Genomic DNA, 24,841 nt, shown 5'->3' with positions numbered 1-24,841 from the left:
GTCAGAGAAATTCAAATAAAGACAACAATGAGATACCACTTCACTCCCGTGAGAATGTCATATATCAGAAAAAGTAACAGCACCAAATGCTGGAGAGGTTGTGGGGTCAAAGGAATACTCCTGCTCTGCTGGTAGAAATTTAAATTGGTCCAACCCCTGTGGAGAGCAGTCTGGAGAACTCTCAGAAGGCTAGAAATAGACCTACCCTATGATCCTGCAATTCCTCTCCTGGGGATATATCCTAAGGAACCCAACATACCCATCCAGAAAGATTTGCGCTGCACATATGTTCTTAGTAGCACAATTTGTATTAGCCAAAACCTGGAAGCAACCCAGGTGCCCAACAACAGATGAGTGGCTGAGCAAGCTGTGGTATATATACACAATGGAATACCACTCAGCTATTGAAAATAGTAATTTCACCGTTTTCAGCTGATCTTGGATGGACCTTAAAAAATTCATGTTAAGTGAAATAAGTCAGAAACAGAAGGATGAATATGGGATGATCTCATTCACAGGCAGAAGTTGAAAAACAAGATCAGAAGAGAAAATACAAGTAGAACCTGAACTGGAGTTGGTGTATTGCACCAAAGTAATAGCCTGGGGTGGGTGCGGGGGAGAGTACAGGTCCTGGAAAAGGACTGAGGATCTAATGGGGGTTATATTGTTATGTGGAAAACTGAGAAATGTTATGCATATACCAACTTTTGTATTCACTGTCAAATGTAAAACATTAATCCCCCAATAAAGGGAAAAATTGATGAATTTACCTTTAATATTTTATAATTTTAAGAATCTGATGAAAGCTAGGAAGTGTTTATGGAAACTTGAAGGTTTTCCTTAGGAAACCAGAAGACTGTGGAAACTTTACCATAGTTTATTTTACGCCTTATAACACACTAATGAAATCTTCACTTTTACTGGAAATTTTACTTTTCAAAATTTTTATTTAAATTTTAAGGGAATCTTATCTATAATAATGGCATATGTAATGTCCAATGAGCTTACCCGTGGTAACTCATGATACCAGTTGAAGACATCGATACCAATCAGCGAGAAAATTCTTGCCAGTGGTGGAAGAATTTGCTTGGTGATGTAGTAGGCGGCATTCAGCCTCAGAGCCGGGTCCTGCAGGACTTCTACTGGGCGCCTTACCAGCTGGATAAGTGGTATTCCAGGGGCCCCGTAGATGATGACATATGGCACTCGTTCCCCGACTCGAGGCTCAGATCGCCGGTCATAACTAAGCATTTTCCTATTTGAATCCAAATAAGATACACATTCAAAGACTGTCATGTAAGGCAGCTTCCAGAAAATTAAATGAGAACTACGGGAGGTTATAGTCATGAGAATTCTAGCAGGAGAATCTCTGAGAGTTACAACTTCTCTGAAAACTGTGTATGTTTCACATAGTTAACATCAAGTGAATACTGTGCAAATCACTGCTCTCTGGAAAACAGTATGTCAGCTAACTTGTCTGCTATCCTTAAAGAACAAGAGCCACCAGAAATCTAACAATGAAAGATAAAACCTAGTTTGCTAGATGATCAGATGATACCTAACCTAAGTGGACCAGTATTTATTTACATGCAGGAAAAACGAGTGTATAAAACTTGCTATCAGTTTGTAATTTCACTTTTGTTTCCCCAGGGGTCCCCAAAAGAGGAATCCTTTCTTCAGAGTTCACAAAGTTTGAGTGTGCATCAATTGACCTCTGGCGAGGTTTCACATAGGTAAGTGAAGAAACTACTGAGCCTGTGCCCGTGGACCAGGCGTCCTGATCTAGTCCCAGTGTGCAGAAACCCAGGGCTTCACTTTGAGAGGGGTGCTATTGTGGGTGTCATTACCTTGTAAGTTCAAGGGCTGGCACACATGCTCCAGGCTTATAAGAGAAACTTCCTCTGTACTCCTTGGCAAAGATAAAATCTTGTATGCTGGCCTTTCCTTCTAGAAGCTTCATACATTGTCGCTGGACATACTGTTTAATTAAACTGATGTCTCTTGTTTCGAATAGCAGCTTTAGAGAACGCTCAAGTATCTTAAAAAAGAAATCATGTTAAGTGAGCTAAGTCAGAAACATAAAGATGAGTATGGGATGATCCACTCATAAATAGAAGTTGAGGAAGAATAACAGAAAGGGAAACTCAAAGCTGGATCTGACTAAATTTGTAGTAGGGCACCAAAGTAAAAACTCTGGGTGGAGGGTGAGGGTGGATGCTCAGCTTCATGGGGTGGGGTGGGGAGGGGGATGGGGTGGGATATAGTCTTTTGGTGGTGGGTTTACAAAAAAAAAAAAAAGGGTGTGTTCATAAACAGAAAATGCCCCTGATGCATTTCATTGTCACTGCACTTTGAGTTGTGTCAATACTGGCAATCTGCTGACATACTTGAACAGTTCTGCTATTTACAAGGACAGGATGATATTTTCAGAAATTGGAAAATACTTTGGTGACTGCTACCTCTGAAAATAGAATATATAGTTTGAGAAAAATCATACTGGCATGAAATGCAGATAAAATATTTGCTAAGTGATGAGAAGCATGGGGCATTTAAGTGTCTCTCTCTCAGCAGGGTTACTGCTGAAGTGTAAAGTTATCGTTGCACCATAAACCCATGCTCACAGGGGAATAATCTTCACTCCCTTTTTCTTTTTTTATATTTATTATTTATTTAGTATCCCTTTTGTTGCCCTTGTTGGTTCTTTATTGTTGTAGTTATTATTGTTGTTAATGTTGTCGTCGTTGGATAGAACAGAGAGAAATGGAGAGAGGAGGGGAGACAAGAGAGGGGGAGAGAAAGACACCTGCAGACCTGCTTCACTGCCTGTGAAGCGACTCCCCTGCAGGTGGGGAGCCGGGCCTCAAACCCGGATCCGTAAGCCTGTCCGTGCACTTTGTGCCACCTGCACATAACCCGCTGTGCAACTGCCTGACTCCCCTTCTTTTATACTTATTTCCTTTTGTTGCCCTTGTTTTTTTTTTAATCTATTTTTTAAAATATTTATTTTCCCTTTTTGTTGCCCTTGTTGTTTTTCATTGCTGTTGTAGTTCTTATTGTTGTTGTTGTTGATGATGATGTCATTGTTGGATAGGACAGAGAGAAATGGAGAGAGGAGGGGAAGACAGAGAGGGGGAGAGAAAGACAGACACCTGCAGACCTGCTTCACTGCCTGTGAAGCGACTCCCCTGCAGGTGGGGAACTGGGGGCTCGAACCGGGATCCTTACGCTGGTCCTTGCACTTTACGCCACCTGCGCTTAACCCACTGTGCTACCGCCCAACTCCCACCTTTTTTTTTTTTTTATTGTTGTAGTTGTTATTGTTATTGGTCATCATTGTTGGACAGGATAGAGAGAAATGGAGAGAGGAGGGAAAGACAAAGAGAGGGAGAGAAAGACACTTGTAGACCTGCTTCACCGCCTGTGAAGCGACTCCCCTTGCAGGTGGGGAGCCGGGGGGCTCAAACCGGGATCCTTACACCAGTCCTTGCACTTTGTGCCATGTGTGCTTAACCCGCTGTGCTACTGCCTCCCTTTTTCTTTTATTGGATAGGACTGAGAGAAATTGAGAGAGGGAGAAATCGCCGGTCAGAAGTACTTTCCTATTTGAATCCAAATGAAATACACATTCAAAGGTCATCATGAAAGGCAACTTCCAGAAAATTAAATGAGAGATACCTGCAGACCTGCTTCACTATTCATGAAGCTTCCCCTGGTGGAGACAGGTGGCTTGAATGCTAACATGTGTACTCTACGGGGCACAACACTTATTACCCATCCCCTCACGTTTCTTTTAAGTAGCCAAATACACTGCAGACACAGGAAGTCAGACATGACTTCGTGTATGATTTTTCATCTATCCTGTTATAGAAAGGGCCTAATTCAAGTGGATGGACAGATGGAAGTTTAAATATCATCAACCAGTGAAATAGAGATTGTCTTTTTTTTTTTTTTTAGTGTCAATACAGTCTACAAATATACTAATAGTGATATAATTTTCTGTTAGAAGCAGTTACACCAGAAATGACTAAACCTGCAGTGGATTTAAACAATATTAAATTTAAATTAGCTCCAGGTGAAAGTTCTATTAGTACTAGAACCCAAGTTTACAGACTGAGCTTTCTACTTTAGCCTTTATCTTATCCTGCCCTTGGAAATGTACTGTGTATCTTTTCCACTAGTTAGTATTGAAGACTATCTCAGGCTCACATAGGAGAGTGAGAGGAGTCCTTATCCTTTTAGCACTCTCATAACACTCAGTATGTACAGTGCTATCCCACTTAGCTCACCTCCTTTTGGCCTGTTTAAGTCTGAATAGTAAATAAAAAAATCTAAAGGAGCATGGCTAAAATTACTGTGGTTGAGAAATTTTATAGTACCACTGTTCAGAAATCTTCCTAACCTGTATTTGATACTTTTGCTAAACAAAATCTCAGTAGATCAGGACAAACTACGCTGCTTCTGAAACAGTTTGTTGCTAGTGTCTCTTCATCACTCTGCTCCCTAGTTCTGGGGTGTTACCGCACAGTAAGAGGATACCAGGTGCTGGGCAGATCATCCTTAACAATTCTATTTTTTTTTTGTAAGCAATCACAATAAAAGGTAGAGAAAAAAAAAAGACTAAAATCAAATACACAATTTTCATTAGAAATGAAATTCTTAACTATTAAGTATAGTTCCTCTTTAGTTATATAAGGGACAGTTCCTCCACCTAGAGGTATGGTTAAGGATTATTTTTTAAAGATGGAACTTACCTTGGTCACAGCAGGGCAGGAGTCTCTTCTTACTGTTTCTATTCCTTTTGCATCAAATACCGGGTCCTTCTGATCAAGAGTTTCATACATGTAACCCACATACCTCTTTTTTGTTTGTAAGACACAAGGCAAATATACCTGTGATGAAATTCACAAAACATCACGAGATAACCATTTTTCCCAACCATGAATGTTTTATTTTATATTCTTCAAATGGCATATATAGTAAAATTCTAAATATGGCTTGGGGCCAACATTTCATGATGCAACACCCACAGGTGAAAATAGAGAGTGAACTGTGTTTACTTTGCTCTCTCTCGGTTCTTTCCTTGCAGTGTCTGTTTTGCTCCTATCTCTACTGACATTCTCTTCTAAGAACCAATCATATCTTGTTTAACAATTACATGAGTAATATTTTCTTAAGGTACAAAGTTATAATTAAACTCTATAATGAGAAGTCTTGGTCCCTCAGCCCCACTTTATCCTACCTAAAGGCATCTTCTGTTATTGGTTTCCTGTGTATTCTTCCAGAGATATTCTAAGCAAATACATGTGTTTACATACCCAATGCTAGCTTACTATATATGCTATTCTGCATGTTGCACTTTTAACTTAATAGTTCAACTTGGGGGTCCAGGGCAGTACCTCAGGTACAGTGCACGCCTTGCAGCTGCGAGGCTCTAGGTTTGATCCTTAGCACTGTATGGAAAAAACACCAAAGCCACGTTGACAGTATGATGAGAAATGGCCAAGCAGTGCTCCTACACTATAAGGACACCACACTTCTTTTTCATCAAGCTCCTACCGTGCTTACAAAGTCTGCGCTGAGGCTTCTATACATTTACACCGAGATTGTTTACGTAAGTTCATTTAAAGATTTTATTATTTATTGGATAGGGACAGAGAGAAATTGAGGGGGAAGGTGGAGATGGAGAGAAAGAGACACCTGATATACTGCTTCACCACTCATGAAGCGGCCCCCTGCCATGTAGGGACCAGGTGCCCCTCCGCCTGACCCCTTGTATAAGCTTTAATTCTTCCTTCTTTAGGTGATGGGCAGAACTTTAGGAGGCAGAACTTGATCATACATAAGCTTCTTTTCATTCTATACTTCTTCTAGCTCAGTATTTCTTATGTAAAAATAAGTAAACACACATTTTTCTATCTAGTAAAGTGAATGTGGTCCAAAAGTCTTTGTGGCAGACAGTATGTTCCAAAGACACAGTACCTCCAGTCCCACATGGTCTCCTACAATGCGATGCTGATGTGCTTCCCACTGAAACCCAGGCTATGATGCCTTGTGACTGAGACTAGGTCTGAGAAAAGCAAACCACTCATGTATGTTTTGCTCTGACATGCTCATTCCTAGAACTTTGCCTCATATTGTAAGAACAAGCCACGGTCACCTGTAGGTGTTGCAGCTGACAGCTCTAGCCAATGTTCCCAACAACAACCACATGTTTTTAACTTAACATTTACAGACCCATATACTGTTACGGACTCTAAAGATAAATGAAACAAATAAGAAATCTCTAGTGTATATATGGGATTACATTTCTCTTACCTTTTCAAACTTCAATTTCACTGGCTTGGGATTGGTGGCAGTTACAGCTTCAGCAATTTCCTGGCCAATTTTAAAAGACTGCTCCTTAGTGGCTCCTTTCAGTAGCACAAACATACTAAAAGGGTGAGAAACAGAGGAGGGGAATGAAAAAATCAGTGCAACAAAAAAATTCCATCAAGAGGGTCTTTCTAGCATATTCTCAAACCACACAAAAATCTCCCCTTCCTCTTATTTACCCTTCTTTATTAAGTTGCTTACTATCTACTTACCACACATTTTCCTTGTGCAGTCTTATGATAAATTGTTACAGATGTTTAAGATATCCAGTATTTCTAGTTTAGCTATCCACAGATCAGATATTATAGCGGCCAAGAAGATCCTGGATCATTCCAAGATTTTCTTTTATTTATCTCTATTTATTTATTTAACCAGAGCAACTCTAATCTCTGGCTTCTGATGCTACCGGGGTTTGAGCCTAGAACCTTTGGTGTCTCAGGCATGAAGGTCCTCCTGCATAGCTACTATGGTATATAACTGGTCTTCACTCCAAGATTTCTACACTTTTGTATGACATATACTTAAGTAAAACGCAAGAGAAAGCATGCCTATGAACGGAAAATTTAGTTGTGACATGGGAGAAATTTTCCTCCCAGAACCACTTAAATTAAAAGAACACACATATATTTTAAAGTATATGTCCAATGGAAAATAGTAAACACAAGATGGCACAAAAGAAAGCAGACATCAATAATCTTACTCAGAAAAAAAGGCAATCTGCACCTCTTGTGTGTATCTCTAAGTTCTGTTTTCCCATGCAGTGTGCGCATATATATATGGAACTACACAGTATACCCTATTTGATGTCTGAATTCTTTTATTCGTCCCTATTGCTGCTGGAGGAACAGTAAGGAAGTGGCACCTTTTCATATCCACTATATGGATGCACTGAAATTTGCTTCTCCATCCACCCGGTGTTGAACATTTGGATTGCTGGTCCTTTTGGACTGTTATGAATAAAGCTGCAATGAAGATTCGCATTCAGGTCTCTGGATGGGTCTAAGCTTTCATTCTCTTAGATGATATCAAGGAGTAGAATTGCTGAGTTACATGCTGAAGGGTATGCATAACTGTCTGTCTGCACACACTATGATAAATGAAAACCTTTTTGTTTTCAGACAGAGAAAGACCACAGCACTGAAGAAGTTCCCTCAGTGTGGAGGGGGCCAGGCTTGAGTCTAGAGCGTGTACATGGCAAAGCCGCAAATTACCCAAGTGAGCTATTTTGCTGGCAACCTCATGAACTCTTCCTCCACCCCCACCCCAGGATGAAAGAGATCACAGAGAAGGACACACAGAGAAGGACACACAGAGAAGGACACACAGAGAAGGAGCGATGCCACAGCACTGCTTCTCTGCTTTCGAAGCTCCTCCTGTACATGGTGCCGCTCTGTGGTGGCCAGGAGTTTGCAGGCTAAGGCGTCTTCTCTACCAAGTGAGTTATCTCCCAGTCCCATGAATGCAAATATTTTGAAATTAAAGTTGAGTGTATGTTGTGACACAGTCTGTGAATAGGACTTTGGGACCTGATTAGCATTTGGCTGATGTCAGGCCGATAGACTAACTTCCAGGTGGCCGGAAGTCCAGCCCTTTTTTCCCTGGTTTCTGCTCCCGCTGTGCACAGGCCAGTTTGGCCTCCCAGTACCTGTCATGCTGCCTATCTCGGGAATGTGGAACTGAACTCTGGTAACTTATGGATTCACGGGCCTGGCCTACTCTTAGCTCTGCCGATAATTGCCTGTCTTGTTGTACCTAAACTGGACCATTCTGTACTGCTGTGGCACCATGTAATAAACCTTGATGGTTTTAAACCAGCACCCATCCTTGCTCCCACTAAGTTCCTTTTTTCCCTTTAAGTGTGTGTGTATAATATATACATACATATATATATATATACATATATATATACATATATATATACATATATATATACATATATACATACATTTCTATAAAGCTCCAGAACAGGCAAAGCTAAGCTGTAGTACAGAAGTCAGTATGTGCTTGTCTGTGGAGTAAGGGATCAAAGTGTAACTGCAAGGGAGCACGAGAGGACATTCTTTGGTGACAGGAACCTTCTGCATCTTGACCAAGGTGGTGTTTGGTTACACGGCTCTATCTAGACATTTGAACTATGTACCATGAACATTTTGGTTAAGTCATACCCAAATTGGATATATAATAAACAGCACTTCATATATACATCTTTTTTTATAATTTTTAAAAAAATTTATTTTCCCTTTTGTTGCCCTTCTTGCTCGTTATTGTAGTTATTAGTGTTGGTGTTGGATAGGACGGAGAGAAATGGAGAGGAGGGGAAATGGACAGGGGGGAGAGAAAGACAGACACCTGTAGACCTGCTTCACTGCTTGTGAAGTGACCCCCTGCAGGTGGGGAGCCGGGGGCTCGAACCAGGATCCTTACTGAGGTCCTTGTGCTTCGTGCCACGTACGCATCACCCACTGTGCTACCGCCCGACTCCCTTCACATATATATCTTTAAAAGCTATTTTCAGAAGACATATATTTGGGATTTCACCCATTAGTGTTAACGGGCTCATCTGAGTGTCTCTATGCTGTTTTGGTCAGTCAGGTTTGTTTCCGCAGAAAAACGCATGCTATAGAATGAACTGCTTCTGACTGTGTATGTCAATGTACATTTGTTGAAAATGAGAGAATAAAGTGCAAGCATTCAGATGACATAGCAAACGAGGCTCCTTAATTAGAATCATCAAATACCTATGGAGTCGGGGTATAGAAAAAAAATATACTAAAGGAGTTAGAAGTAACACACACACACACACACACACACACACACACACACACACACACACACACACACACAGTATCAACTTATTGGCTTTGCTGCTGCTGAGCTGGGTGACCACAGGTGAGGCTTATCTAAGAAGAGCGAATGTCCTCAACAGTCTCAGGTGAAAGCCGTGTCCCTAACGAGCCTCCCATCACCGAAGTTCCTGACCTACACAATACCTAAGTGCTCTGTCCAGCTTTCACAGTGTGAGTCTATGCTCTTTGGTTTGCTTGAATTCCCAAGGATCTTAAAGGTTAACCAATATAAAACTACAACCAGAATCACGCCGAGTTCTGATTCATGCCAGTCACTAACAGACATGTTACAATTAACCTCACACACTCAACATCATTCATGTCCTTATATATCTTGGGGACAACTTTACTAACACGGCACAAGACTATGTTCTTTTTTTTCAGTTACCAGAGCACGGCTCAGTTCTGGCTTACGGTGGTGCAGGGGACTGAACCTGGGACTTTTGGAGTCTCAGGCATGAAAGTTTGTTTGCAAAACCATTATGCTATCTACCCCTGCCCCACAAGACTATGTTCTAATAACAGTTTGGTGTACTACTCAGCAGAAGTTGGTTTTACAGACCCAGCCAAACTGAGGAATGATTTCTGATGGGAAAAATTAGAGATTATGAACAATTCAGGCCTGAAAAACTTAAAAATATCTTACCTGTTGGTAATGAAACAGCTGTTTTATGAGGCAAGGTCTCATTCAGCATTATGATTTTGTTGACTGCATGTATATTAAAAAACTGGAGAAGATTAAATGTTGTTTAAGGCTATTTTTAATGACTAGAAGCATTATTTCTTACTGCTTCATTGGACTGCAAAGTGATCAAAGCTCCTGAGGTTAAAGTGCTCAAATCATGATCACACTGTGATGACCTCCTCAGCCTTCACTGAAAACACCCCCCAACACACACATCCCTTCAAAGAAATTTGCATGATATCTATATTCTGGAGGAATTTTAATAAGTGCAGTAAATTGGATGTTAAATAACTGGGTCCTAAAAAATATTAATGCAAGCAAGCAAGCTGAAGGTATAAATTCAACATTTAAAGGCAGATCACGAACGATTAGCTTCAAGAAGTTTGTGAGTTCTCTGGTTTCATATGGAAAAGCAGTTAACCTCTCACAGCTTTGGCAGATGTCTTTGAAAAAGAGTGATTATTTTAGAACACATACAGAGGTACAGCTATATAGGTAGAATTATTCACATTGAAACTATTTAAATAAATTATGTCTAGTTTACAGACCGTTATCCACTTGGCTACCTAGAGGGAATCCTCACTGTGACTCACGAAGGATACTTAAATTTTCTCTCTCTCAAAATTATAGTTGGTAAGTCAGGACCTGTCATAACGCTGGTCATGAGCTCGCAGGACTCAACGACTTAGCCAGAAAGCTAGTTTTAGGAAAGATTACCCACAAGCAATCTCCAACAGCGGAATCAACAGCTGAAGAGATGCAAAAAGCCCACTGTAACAGAAGACTCCTACCTGTCAGTGTCACCATATACAACCCTGGCGCCCCATTTCTTGGTGTCATTCACCAATTTAATAGCCCGTTCCAAGGTCTCTCTGGCTTTGTGAATAATACTATCGCCAACCTGTTGGTATAAGCACAGTGGAGGTAACTTATTACCATAGCTCAGTACAAGTTACTCATTTCTAACATATATTAAATCATTAAATATTTCTAAAGATAAAACAAACAAGAAAAACATTTTTAAGAAACCTACCCAAAGTGGCCACCGCCTGACCCCCTCAATGGCTCTCTTTAAATGTGGTGGTAAGGTGTGGGGAGACAGGGACTGTCCTATGATCCTATCAGTAGCCGTCTTTCAGTGCACCTATACACTGTGGTTACTTAGTTTCTCCTGAAGACAGACTATGTTAAGAGGAACAGAACAGCCTGGCCTAATTCAAGATGATTCCTTTGTGACATGTGAGTCTGGTTTTCCCATGTTTTGTGGGGGAAAGAGCTCCAGTGGGTCTGAGTAGATATTTCCCTTCTTCTACAAGGGAGGTGAAAGCAGCTGTAGTTAGTTCTGATAAAACTTCATCAAGTTAGGTTAATGCAGTATATCTACACATTCATTTATCACTATTTTAATTTTATTGGGGGGGTTAATGGTTCATAGTTCTTCAACAGCTGGCACAACCTCTCATTTCCCCTTGTTCGGTGTCTATGAGACAAAATAGGGTCCCAGTGTCCCTCCATCCTGCCTCTCTCTTTCCTTGCCCAGAGTCCTTTGCTTTGGTGCAATACACCACGCCCAGTCTAAGTTTTACTTTGTATTTTCCCTTACTATTCTTTGTTGTTCATTCCATCTCTAAGTGAGATCATCTGGCATTGCTCTCTTTCTGGCTTGCCTCACTCAACACGGCGACTTTGAGTTCTATAATAATGCAAAGATGTCCTCATCATTTTTAACAGCTGCACAGTACTCTACTGTTTATATGTACAATTTCTTTACATACTGATGTGTCACTGAGCGTCTGGGTTACTCCAAGTTTGGGCTATTACAAACTGTGCTGCTATGAACAGCGGTGTGCATAAGTCTTTTGGATAGCTGTTTTTGTTCTTCCTGGGTAAATCACTAGGCGACGGATTACTGGTAGGTCCATTTCTAGAGTTCTGGTCAATCTCCAGACTATTTCACATAGGTGTTGAACCAATCTACATCCCCACCAGCATCGCAAGAGAGCTTCCTCCAACCGTCGGGTGTTTCTGTCTTTTCCAATGTCTGATATTCTTCGGGTGTAAAGTGGTATCTCATTGTTGTTGTCTTTCTTTTTCTTTTTTTTATTAGATAGGGACAGAGAGAGAATGAGAGGGGGGAGACAGAGAGGAAAAGAGACAAACAGACACCTGCAGCTCTGCTTTACCACTTGTGAATCTTTCTCTCTGCAGGTGGGGACCAGAGGCTTGGACCTGGGTCCTTGCACATGGTAATGTGAATGCTTAATAAGGTGCACCACAACCTGGCCCCTCTCATTTAGTTTTTATTTGCATTTCCCTGATTATCAGTCACTTTGAGCATTTTTTTTCATATATCTGTTGGCCCTTTGGGTCTCTTTGGAGAACACTGCCTATATCTTTTGCCTCTTTTTCAATGGGGCTGTACTTTTATTGTTGAGTTTGGTGAGTTCATTGTATATTTTGGTTGTCAGTCTCTGTCCAATATATGACACGAGGATTTTTCTCCCGCCCTGTGGGAGGTCTCTCTGTTATGGTAGTGAGCTCCTCTGATGTGCTGAAGCTTTTCAATTTGATGTAGTCTCAATGATCTGTTGCTTCCCCCCCCCCCCCTTGCAATTGGATTTGAATCAGTGAACATACTGCAAAAACTTACATGGAAGAGAGTTGTGCCTACGTTTGCCTCTAGGTATTTGGTAGTTTCTAATCTAACGTTGGAGTCTTTGATCTTTCAGGAGTGAACTTTTGTATAGTAATTTGTGGGCCAGTTTCCTTCTTCCGCATTATTTCTGCCCAATTTCCCCAACATCATTTGTTGAACAGGATCTCCCTTTTCCATTTGATATTTTGGGTGCCCTTGTCAAAAATTAGTCGTTGGTATTTTTAAAAATATTTATTTATTCCCTTTCGTTGCCCTTGTTTTTTATTGTTGTAGTTATTATTGATGTTGTTGTTGTTGGATAGGGCAGAAAGAAATGGAGAAAGACAGACACCTGCAGACCTGCTTCACCGCCCGTGAAGCGACTCCCCTGCAGGTGGGGAGCCAGGGCTCGAACTGGGATCCTTACACCGGTCCTTGCGCTTCGCGCTACGTGTGCTTAACCCGCTGCGCTACCACCGACTACCAGTTGTTGATTTTTAAATAGCACTCCAGAAAATTAGATTAAGCTGCGGTTACTTAGTTTCTCCTGAAGACAGGACAGCCTGGCCTAATTCAAAATGATTCCTTTGTCCTCCCCATAACAGAAGCACCAACAATACACCCTTATCTATCCACCCCTTGCATCTTGCACATATTCACTGTGACAACATGGTTGAGTTTCTAGAGATAAAATTCAAAAAAGGGAGAGTACCACTGACTGAGTATATCTGGGTATATTTTCTTTATTTCTTCTTCACCTTTCAGACTTGTCCACACTGACTCTCCAACAATTTCTCAGTCATAGGCGAAGTTTCCCTAACTGGCTTCTGCACATTATTCTAACTGGATTCTACATATGTACCGGTTGGTCTCTTTAATTTGGAAGCAGTGGCTTGCCCTGAGATCTCTCTTTTTTTGATGCATATTAAAAAGTTACACTTTTGTTTTTTAGTTTGGTGTTTCACAAGTCGTGAAGGAGTGGTGATTGTGGGCTTCTATGCTGGACCTGAAACTGGCAGTCACTTGTACAGATTTCTGGAATTCACTTTGCTTACTGTGAGTCCTCCCATTGGTTTCTCTCTCTTTCTTTCTTTCTTTTTCTTTTTTTGCTTCCAGGGTTACTGCTTGGACTTGGTGTCAACACTAAGAATCCACCACTCCTGGTGGCCATTTTTTTTTACCCCCCCCCCCCGCCGTTCTGTCAATTTTTTTTATTTGATAGTACAGTGAAAAATTGAGAGGGAGAAAGAAGTAGAGAGAGACAGCACTGCTTCACCACTCATCAAACTTCCACCTGCAGGTGGGGGCTAGGGGCTTGAACCTGGGTCCTTGTGCATGGTAATTCTTGCACGTAACTAGATGCACTACCGTCTAGCCCCACTTTATAATTTTATAGTATATTATAATGCTTTGGTCTTCAGTTATCATGAAAAGGTTATGGGGGGCTGGGTGGTGGTGAACCTGCTTGAGCACACATGTTACAATGTGCAAGGACCCGGGTTTGAGTCACTGGTCCCCACCTGCATGGGGAAAGCTTTGTGAGTGGTGAAGCAGTGCTGCAGGTGTCTCTCTCTTTCCCTCTTTATTCCTGGCAGTCTCTATCCAATAAATATAATTTAAAAATGTAAAAATGAATAAAAGAAAAAAAGATTATGAAGTGTTTATCACCTACCTCAACACATGGCATTCTCCCAGAAAAATTAGCTGATGTATAGCCAAATGTCACATTTGCTATAAGTTTAAGTCCTAGCTGGCGTGCATCAAGCATTCGTGAAAGGGCTCTGTCTTGTTTGTAAGTCTTCATTGACTGCTTCACCATGAGTCTTGTCTTCAAAATTTCTTCAAGCATTCTTGGTAGCACACCTTTTCGTACTGAAGGCTATTATGAAGGGAGAAAGACTGCTTAAAACTCAAAAGATTAGACTTAGAAAATGAGTAAGCACAAATTTTAACAGTGACAGACTACTTACTATGAATTGAAAACATAACTAAGAACAGAGAAGCTACAGGACCAGTGACTGTCAATCCCAAATCATCACATTGTTTTATTTATTTACTTTTCTTTTGAAGAGGCCTTGTCTCCTAAAAGATGCCTGTAATGCTTATAAATCTAAGGCAACACTTCTGTGGGATTCCAGAGACTTCCAAGGAGGAGGATGTCAAGTAGCACTTGCAGCAACAGAGGGAAATTTTGCTCAAGACTTTGATCCAAAGCCCCACTCTTTCAGAAAGACACACGGGACTTTCGTTACTCAGAACAAACCTTAACTGTAAAGATCTCATCCTAATGACCCCACACAGTAATCTGCATGGGACTCCATTTATCTACCTTGGAAGAAAGATGAGCTGGGTTGACTCTGCTGACATTCAAACCTGTAGTTCCAGGGACTCTAGGTATTTCAAATCTGATGCTTAGACCACTAAGCCATCCCCTCCGGCCTATCATTTATTAGCAATCTGGAAGAGGGGATGAATAGTGAGGTGATAAAATTTGTTGATGCAAAAAAAAAAATCATTTGTATTAATCAAGACTAGGGAGAATTTATGAGAACTCCAGTAGGAATGAAAACCATGAAGCATTAACTCTGAAGATGATTCACAGACATGCCCAAGAGAATGCATGTTGCACTGGACAAATCAGAACCTACATAGAGGATATCATACTCCTGAATTATTATAATTATAATTAAAATTATTTTCATTTTCACACAATGAATGAAAATTCTTTAAATGAAATTCTTTAAATGGTGCAAAAAAAAAAAAAGATGCTAGGCACGTGACAATGAAAACATATTCCAACCTCTAATTCATTCTGTGTACCTTTTGGAGCAGTTATAAGGTATATATATATATATATAATAGCATTTAATATTTTCCAAAAAGGAATATATTGTGAACACTATGGTAAAATTTTTCCTCATATCCAATTTAGTCTCTTCTAACATAGCATTTGCTTACTGGCAGAGAATGATGGTGTACTTTGCTAAGAATGCCAGAATGAATTTGAGTGCTTGTATGGGTCACTCAGGCACCAACCACCTTATTGTCCCATGATTCTAGGACAGACTCACTGCTAAAGAAACAACAAAGAAAGGAATGAAGTTGGCATCTGAGAGACAGGATAATCTAGATCTGTCCTGTTTGTACTTCTTCATTTACAAGACTTTCCTCAGCTTCTTTACAGGCGAGATTAGAGAGGACAAGAGGGACACCATTGTTAGTTTGTACAATTTCTTAAAAATGCAGTAAATAAATATCAGTGTATAATTATTTCTAAGATAATCTTAATTTAACTTAAAATAATGTAGAAGAAAAACTGTGAGACTTTACATATTATACTAAAGCAGTTTCAGTTTTTGTAAATTGATATTCTGTGGTGATTCCTACTTAAGTTTGCCAGAGTCTAATATAAGGTAGAAGGGATATGTGGACATTCATTTCTTTCTATATTTCACTGAAAACTAAAATTTAATAACCAAAATATTTTAAACCAAATTATGCAAAGCCAAATAAAGGACTGTTAAAAAATGTTTTCTCAGAAGATTCTTATATCCTTATTTTCTGAGATAACTGAGCATGCTGTTTTGTAGGTGTTTCATGTTAACAACAATCCAAACAAGTAGATATCCAAAAATCCAGTTGTAGTTGATTTACAAGAGAAGATTACCTTGACAAAAGCTACTCCATTGGGGGACACTGTGATGTCATGTCTAATTTGGTAAAGTAAATCTGGAGGTACTCTTAGAGAGGTACAGCCAAATTTGAACTCATCAGGCCTGTTAAGAAAGAAAATATGAAACAAATACTTTCTTAAACAATAGAACAGAGGTTTTAGGCAAATGTAGCAGTCTCTTAACAACTAAACAGAAATGCATAATTTAGTAGTATGTTCACTTGTCTAGTTATCAGAAGGCAGTTCAGTTTTTCAAATTTTATAATTTATTAAAGGAAACATTAAAATCATGCTATCCTAGAATTTATGGTAAAATCTATACTGAAATTTCAAATATCAACTCAATACATGATCACCTTACACTAAGTTCCTTCAAGAGAAGTTCAGACTTCCGTCATGTAGTGGTTAGCTCTCTGGACTCTGAAAAACTTAGACTTAAGTGAAAGAATTATGAGGCTTTCAAATCCCTGTTCTTAATACAAATACCCCATTACCAGTATGATTTTTCTCATACTGTAATAGTATAGAAGCAAGTATAGATGGAAGCTATAACCGTTGATCTTAAACAAAAAGTCTAAAACAAGACTTCCTAATGAAAATTTACTTTGAGTATTAATATATTACTGTCATCTGTTTATTAAATTTGACTTATATAAATAAAACCAAACATTTATCAATTTTAACTTAAAAAAATCAGGCTACTTCTAAATTGAGACTATGAAAGCTGAAGTCGTAAGATCATTATCCCCAAACTATTCTATTGAAATTTGATTTATATTAACAAATTAAAAGTAACCTTTAATTTTTTATTATCTTTACTTATTTATTGGATAGAGACAGCCAGAAATTAAGAGGGGAAGGAGAGATAAGGACAGACACCTGCAGCCCTGCTTCACCACTTGCAAAGCTTTCCCCCTGCAGGTGGGAACTGGGGGCTCGAACCCAGGTCCTTGTGCATTGTAACATGTGAGCTCAACCAGGTGCGCCACCACCTGGACCCAAAAGTAGCCTTTTAAGAGACCATGAATATACATGGAAAGGAAGGCAGTTATAAGGCTAGCCTATTAATTTTTTCACATGTGTAGCTCATGCTTGTTGCTAAATTAATAATATGATTCTTGTGACTTCGGAGGTAACTTCAGTAAGTCAGCTGCGTTACAGCCCATTTGTCTTGCTCATCAATAGTGCCAAGAGTAAGGGACACTTGTTTTGACTAAGAAGGTTGAAGTATAACAACATAATTGTAAATATGACAAAACTTACTTTCCTAAGTTTTCCACATGGCCAAGGCAAGTGGAAAAACAGTAGTTATAGGCAATCACAATAGAAGGATACAGAGACTGAAAATCCAAAACAAGAACAGAGTTGCTATAGAAGCGAGATTCAGGTTCCATAATTAGGGGAACACACTGTAAGGCTCTCATCTGGGATCTTTGCTGGACACTAGGTGTCACGGGAATATAGTTCATTGGCTTAGCAATACGCAGCATCATTGACTCCACACGGTACTGTGGGCAGGAAGAAAAGAAAGACAGTTTACATATAAACACGCATTTGTGGCTCGGAGGTGGTACTGCACGTGCACACATTCTATTTTGAGTTTGACCATAGGCAATGTATACATGCCAGAGTGATGCACCGGTTTCCTCTTGCGTAAGTAAACAAGTGAGTAAGTCTATTTATCCTAGAATGTGAGTTAATCATCTGGGGGATGGCAATCGGCTGTGTAACTTTCTTACAATAGTTTTCTACAACGCAGGTTATTTAGTCAGGTTTCAGGTGCGTGAAGGAGATATCTAAATCCTTTTCCTAGTCCTAGATTGTGTGTGCACACACACAGGCCGAAGATCAAACTCAGGACTTCACACAGGCACAAGTATGGGCTGCTGAGAAAGTACCGACACATTTTTGCATAGAAAAAAACGTCCTGACCTTTCAGACAACCCAATATATACTATGGTGAGTTATATCCCTAGCCCTGTTCCTATAACTTTCATAAGAACCACAAAATATGTCAGATAGGTTATACAACAAGTCAATTTTGAAAAGACAGACACAATTAAGTATCTTCTTATACTCAAACACAGTCATATAGTATAATATGCAGGTATGCAATTTAATAACTTTAAAAGTGGGTCAATGACCCTTGAGAAATTTATTTAGGCAAATTAGAGAAAGAAAATGCCAAGAGATGTTACTCTAATTCTATCAAGAAGACAACATAAGAATTCCAGAACTGAAAAATAGTCAGCTTAATACTGGTCCCATGCACAACTGAACCAAGCAATCAATTATTATTTATAATTATTACTTTTTTATGGTAGGAGTTAATGGTTTACACTGCAGCGTAGACACATGGGTACAATCACTCAGCGTCCCGTGCACTTTGCAACTGGACGGGGTTTGGTGTATTGCAACAAAGTGAGGAAGGGGGCTTTCAGGTCCTGGTGCATGATGGTGGAGAAGGACCTAGGATGTTTTGCAGAAAACTGAGAAACTTTACACATGTACCAACAATTGGACAACATAAGAATCAGTATGGGATCACTGAAATTTCTCATGTGTCTTATTATAATCCTAATCAAACACTTTTTAAAGCTTGTAAGGGAGTAAGAAAATACATAGCTTATACAGAAAAAAGTGAAATAAAGAAGTAATAACAAAACAGAGCCCTACTTTCACTAAGTTTATTGAATGGTAGATAATAAATACAGAATAATTATAATAAAAGATTTTGTGAGGCTAAGGGAACTGAGTGACTTAATTTAGTATCCTGGATACTAAATTAACAGACTGAAATTATTTAATATACTAAAGACATTCAAATAAATATTTGTTAAATCAATGCATAAAATCATTTTAAATATAGCATCTGATAATCCAACCCTTGTGGGCTTGACTAGAAATGGACACCTACCTGTGAACTATCACAGGGAGATGAGAAACTGTGCCATGTCTCAATACATATACTGTAAATTTTATGAACCTTTTTTTATTTTAACCTCCCAGTAAAATGATTTAAAAAAAAAAGCCCTCTCAGGCTGACTTTTCTTTAACATTTAAAGAAAGTGGTATAGACCACTTCCACTGATTTTCTTTTTTTAGCTCCCACCGCTACTCCAGTTTTCTTATGGGCTTTTAGAAGACAACTCTAACCACAGTTTTCAGGAATATAATATCATCCCCATAGGTATAACATTTATTTTCTGATTACTATGACAAACTCAGCAGTGATTAGAAAGTTGCTGTGAAGTACAAATAAAGGTGGAGTTGTTAAATTAAAACTATCCCAGAAAATAAAATGCTAAGTTATTATTTGGTACCACAAATAACAAGGTTTAAAAAATACCAAATACCCTCAAACATCTCAAAAGCAAGAATATCGTGAACACAGAACTTTCAAGTGTGCAAGAAAAGCAGGTTTCCTACCTGTGAACCCCTTGTCAGTACATGTAAAAACTGGATGCCAAAAAGTCTAGCCATTTCACTGGTTTTCCCAATTAAGTCCAGCTGTTCTAACATTTGGAGATTCCCACGAACACGGCTAATGTAGTGATCAACCATTTTCCATCTGTTAAAAGAATCCATGCTATGAAGATTATGAAGACTTTGGACACTTGAAAATAGCACTGCTTTCACAGTATATTCAAATTATTATACTCAGGTAAAATTAAGGAGGAAGTTATGATATGAACCTCTAGCAAAGTATGCTAAGGAATTAAACATCACAAAATTCCAGGTACATAAAACCTAGTGAAATAGGAAAAGCTTAAAGTAGAACTTGTGATATGGCAGAAATACTAAGGAGCACTATTTTCAACATTTTTGGTATTTATTTTTATTATAAAACTTCCTATTTTTCTCCTTAATGCCACTACTGATTATGCATCAACTATATTCTTATTTTGTTTCTCTCAAGGATTTTTTTTTTTTCACCAGAGCTCTGCTTAGCTCTGGTTTATGGTGGTGTGGAGGACTGAACCTGGGACTTTGGAGCCTCAGGCATGAAAATTTCTTTGCATAACCCTCATGCTCTCTCTTCCCCTGTCTCACAGGTTTTTTACTTACTTGTTTGATAGGCCAGAGAGAAACTGAGAAGGGAAGTGAACACAGAGAGCTATCTACAGCACTACCTCAACAGGGAAGCTTCCCAGCGTCAGGTGAGGACCCAGGGCTTGAGCCTGAGTCTCTGCATTTGGTAAGGTGTGCCGCTACCTGGCCCTCTTTACAGAGCATGGAGACTTTGGGCTTTGGTGCAGGGACAGTGGTATTTTGGTGGCAGGGGAGGCACGGTAACATTTTGAAGCGGTGACAACTGTACTTCGGAAACCGTTTTTGCAGACCAAGGTCGCCTTAGAGACAAATAAAACTACTGATTAATTTTTTTTAATTAAATAAGATTTTTCAAAGTATACCGGTAGTAAGAGTGCACGATTTCTCCATGCAACATAATCCATTTAACAAATATGCTCTAACGCCTCCCGTAAGTAATGCTAGGTCCAGTTTTCTATCTCACTGGGCAAGATCAGATTTATTGTTCTCGGTAACACCTATAAGAGGCAATAAATTATATTTAAAGCATTCTGAAACTTATAATCAAACCACCGAATGTAGTTTCATTTTTACAGTCGAAAACAGAAAGAGCCAATCCAAGAAGGAACAACGCATTGCTCCACCAAACGTGGGGTCCTACTTGTTGCTTCCAAGCGGAAGCCTGCTTCCAGGACAGGCACTCTACTGGGAAGTCTTCTCTTTTGGCTCCCAAATGTAAATGCCATTGTTAACTGTTTTCTAGCTTGTGCCTTTTACACCCTCACTGTGATAAGGCCTCACAGTTCAGTACTAGAGCTTTGGGGCCGGATGGTGGTGTACGTGGTAGAGTACGCGTTACTATGCCCCAGGACCTGGGCTTAAAGCCCTGGCTCCAGTCTGCTGGTGGGAAGCTCCAAGAATGGTGGAGCAGTGCTAGAGGTATCTTCCCTTCTCTCTGCCTCTCACCCTCTAAAATTAAGGCTGCTGGGAATGGTAGAGCTGTTCAGGTACTGAGTCCCAGTGAGATACCCTTGGTAGCAAAAAGAGAAGAAAAATAGCATACAAGAGTTTCAGTCATTTTAAATACTAGACAAATTGTTTTTAGAACTTTGCTCTTTATACAACTATTTCCTCATTTCGCCACTCTAGTACTACTAGTAATTGTAAAGAAAAGTAGAGGTGGGAAACTTTCAGTTCTGACTACAGTGGTGAAAGCGGTACTGAACTAGCTCTCCTTCCTGGATCAAAGAGGTCCATGAATTGTTTCCAGGCAATAAATAATAGGCAGTGAAAGACCAGGCTCTTGAGAAAAGGGAAACTCATAAAGTGAATTCCATCTCTGTGTGGGGACACAGTGCAGAATGGTAGAATTCTAGCAGGATATGGGTGGTCATAACTCTCCTTGTCTTCACTAGAACTTACACAGATAACAGCAATCAGCTGAACATTAGACCTGACCTGGGAGATGGGGGAGAAGCTTTGTATGCACTGGAAAAATGAGAATGACTGCTGACTAATCATCAGAATCAATGCAGGCCAGAAGAAAGGAGAGTTAAGTCTTTACATCGGAGAAAGGGGAAAAACACAGCTAAAAAATAACTTAGCTCGCGGGGGCCAGGCTGTGGCGCATCTGGTTAAGTGCACATATTGCAGTATGTAAGGACCCAGGTTCAAGCCCCTGGTCCCCACCTGCAGGGGGAAAGCTTCAGGACTGGTGAGTAGGGCTGCAGGTGTCTCTCTCCCTTTTCTTTCTTTTTCTTCTTTTCTTTTTTCTTTCTTTATTTATTGGACAGAACCAGCAATTGAGAAAGACGGGGGTGATAGGAAGCGGCAGAGAAACACCTGCAGCCCTGCTTCACCACCTGCAAAGCTTGAACTCGGGTCCTTGCACACTGTAATGTGAGCGTTTAACCAGGTGCGCCACTTTCGGCCTCTCTCACTCTCTTTTCTATTTCCCCTGCCCCTCTCAATTTCTCTCTATTTCTATCCAATAAAAAAAATAATAATATATTTTTTAAAAGTTGGTACACTAGATAAGCAAACATAAAAAGAAAAACTTAGCTTGCCAAATTAGATAACCAGTGAAAATATCACTCAAAAACAAAGACATCTCCTGATAAGAGCTAATTTGTTGCTAACAGACTTGTGCTAGAAGACTTATAAAACAATTTAACAGTTTTTTTCTTTTTTTAAAAAAATGTTAGAACGTTAACCATATGGGTAGCAATTCCATCCTGGATGACTGGAATGCACATTCATATACAGCCTTCCATACAGCTTTATTTAGAGAAGCACTGAACTAGCTGGCAGGATGAACACATTGCGGTGTGCTCCCACACCTGACTACTACACAGTATCAACACGAACGAATCACTGGTTTACGCAATGTGACTGAATCTCAAGAAAGTTTATGCTGAGTTTCTTGATGGAAGTCAACTGTAAATAGCTCTGCTTCTATGGAATTCTAGAGTTCCAAAGATCAGCCCACATTTATCAAAGACCAATCCACACCCCGGGGCTAAGGAACAGGTCATCTCCCTGCAAAGCTGGGTAAGGGAGTTACCTGGGTGTTTGACGCTCTTTATTATGCTCTTTATTATGATGAGGGCAGTGCTAGCGAGTATGTACATTTCTTCAATGGTATTGCATAACTCACATTAAATGTATTATGCTGAATATAAATTATACCCCAAATAATACTGTTTTTTTTTTTTAAATTAGAGTTGTAAAACCTTACCTGTATAAGTCTGTTTTATTATCAAACCAATCTGATAAGACTCGGAAGGTAAAAAGGGGAAAGCGCTGATGTAGAATGTGAAAGCTCACATTTTCAAAAGTGTAATTCGTTAGAGACACCTAAAAAAAATAAGCAATGTAATAATGTAATAATGTTTGTATTATTAGTAATAGTACTGGAATATAGCACACAGACAGAGATATGTAGTTACAGATACACAGAGTTTTAAAAGACTTGAACTCTAGAGTCACTAATATAGAGCAGATACGAATTATTTTGGAAGTAAATTACCATTGCTTTTTAAAAACTCACCTTTGTCCTGTGTAGTTTTCGCAAAAATAAGTAACTCATTTTATTACAATCCCATCAGAATAATTTTCTATTTGTTAATACTTCCACTTTAAAAAAATATCCCATTTAGGGGCTGGGTGGTGACGCACCTAGTTGAGTGCACACATGACAATGCACAAGGACCTGGGTTCTGAACCCCAAGTCCCCACCTGCTTTGCGGGTTCTGAACCCCAAGTCCCCACCTGCTTTGCGAGTGGCCAAGCAGGGCTGCAGGTCTCCATCTGTCTCCCTCTCTGTCACCCCCTTCCCTCTCAATTTCTAGCTGTCTCTATCTAATAAATAAAGGCCATAAATATTCCATTTCGTTTTACAGAAAATAAGTGTCTGGTTTCCAATAGCATGATTATTTACAGCACTGCATTTTGGACCAAATCTAAACATCGGCCAGAGTAGTCATTAAAATGATCAACAAAACCACTAGAGAAATGCTCACTCTGTTGTCCTGGAGTTCTACTCTTCAAATAAATAAATAAATAAATAACCCCAAATGTTCTTGGCTCATTCCTTACTGCTCTGTCCATGGTTTTATTTTTTTAATTATGATTATTATTTATTTATGATTGGGTAGAGAGAGAGAAATTGAGAGGGGAGAGGGAGATAGAGAGGGAGACAGAGAGACACCTGCAGCTCTACTTCACCATTTGTGAAGCTTTCCCCCTGCAGGGAGGGACCGGGGGCTTGAACCTGGAGTCCTTGTGCATTGTAGTGTGTGCTTAACCAGATGCACCACCTCCCATCCTGTCCATTGGTTCTTTAGCGAGCCGTACAGTCTACGTTACTTGGAAGGCTGTGTATCAAATCTAGACCGTTGACGCCATGCTTTGGAATTTCCGTATCTTTATGTGTGTGTAGGTATATGTATATGCATATGACTGGTGGGCTTTCTTCATCTGGATGTCGACAGGTACCTTATGTTCTATAATTGTAAGCTATCACTTTCTCCCTTAAACATGATAGTAAACTGCTTTTTTCCCTCTTCTCATTTAACAGTCACCACAAGAGTTTCATTGCTTCAAGACGCCCCCCGCCCCCAGACAGAAACAGAAAGGTGGAGACACAGCGAGGGAGGGGATGAGACACAGCACCAAAGCTCCCTGAAGACAGTGGAGGCAGGGCTCGAACACGGGCTGCATGTCCACGTGTGAGAAACCTCTCTGGCCCCGCAAAGTCGTTCTTGACAGCTCTCCCTCTTCATTTCCTTATAGATCCAGCTGTTTGACTTTGTCCTCTAGATTACTTTTGAATTCCTCTAGTACCTTTAACTTTATTTGAGCACTCTTCTAACTGGTCTTTGTTCCACAGTCATTTAACTACCTTGCACACACCCTTCTCTTTGTCCCTCTTCCGTTTCATTTGTAGTTATTCAACGAATTGAATGTTAACAAAGCCTCAAGGCACTTCTGCTTGTGAATCTGAACTTACCTCCTGGTTATCACAGAATTTCCTGATATAAATCTCTGTGGGGCTCTCTATGCTGCCTAATTTCTACACAATATTATTTCATTATTAA

At 39.7% G+C, this 24,841-nt stretch overlaps 1 protein-coding gene across 2 annotated transcripts in view; it reads right to left on the bottom strand.

The window, feature by feature from the left end:
* Positions 1-24,841, bottom strand: part of REV3L (REV3 like, DNA directed polymerase zeta catalytic subunit) — a 154,230-nt gene that overhangs the window by 8,814 nt on the left and 120,575 nt on the right. For both annotated transcript variants that reach the window (XM_007528140.3, XM_060190601.1), the window contains exons 21-30: positions 22,981-23,099; positions 19,641-19,782; positions 17,475-17,719; positions 16,206-16,314; positions 14,211-14,417; positions 10,695-10,804; positions 6,316-6,430; positions 4,752-4,889; positions 1,848-2,038; positions 1,009-1,255 (exon numbers count right to left, since the gene is read on the bottom strand). In XM_007528140.3, the coding sequence (XP_007528202.2) occupies positions 1,009-1,255; positions 1,848-2,038; positions 4,752-4,889; positions 6,316-6,430; positions 10,695-10,804; positions 14,211-14,417; positions 16,206-16,314; positions 17,475-17,719; positions 19,641-19,782; positions 22,981-23,099 (1,623 nt within the window). The remainder of the gene's footprint in view (positions 1-1,008; positions 1,256-1,847; positions 2,039-4,751; positions 4,890-6,315; positions 6,431-10,694; positions 10,805-14,210; positions 14,418-16,205; positions 16,315-17,474; positions 17,720-19,640; positions 19,783-22,980; positions 23,100-24,841) is intronic.

The sequence above is a fragment of the Erinaceus europaeus genome, chromosome 4 (assembly GCF_950295315.1).
Source record: "Erinaceus europaeus chromosome 4, mEriEur2.1, whole genome shotgun sequence".
Lineage (NCBI taxonomy): Eukaryota > Metazoa > Chordata > Mammalia > Eulipotyphla > Erinaceidae > Erinaceus > Erinaceus europaeus.
Note: the sequence above shows the minus strand (reverse complement) of the source record. Positions and strands in the feature narration are given on the sequence as shown.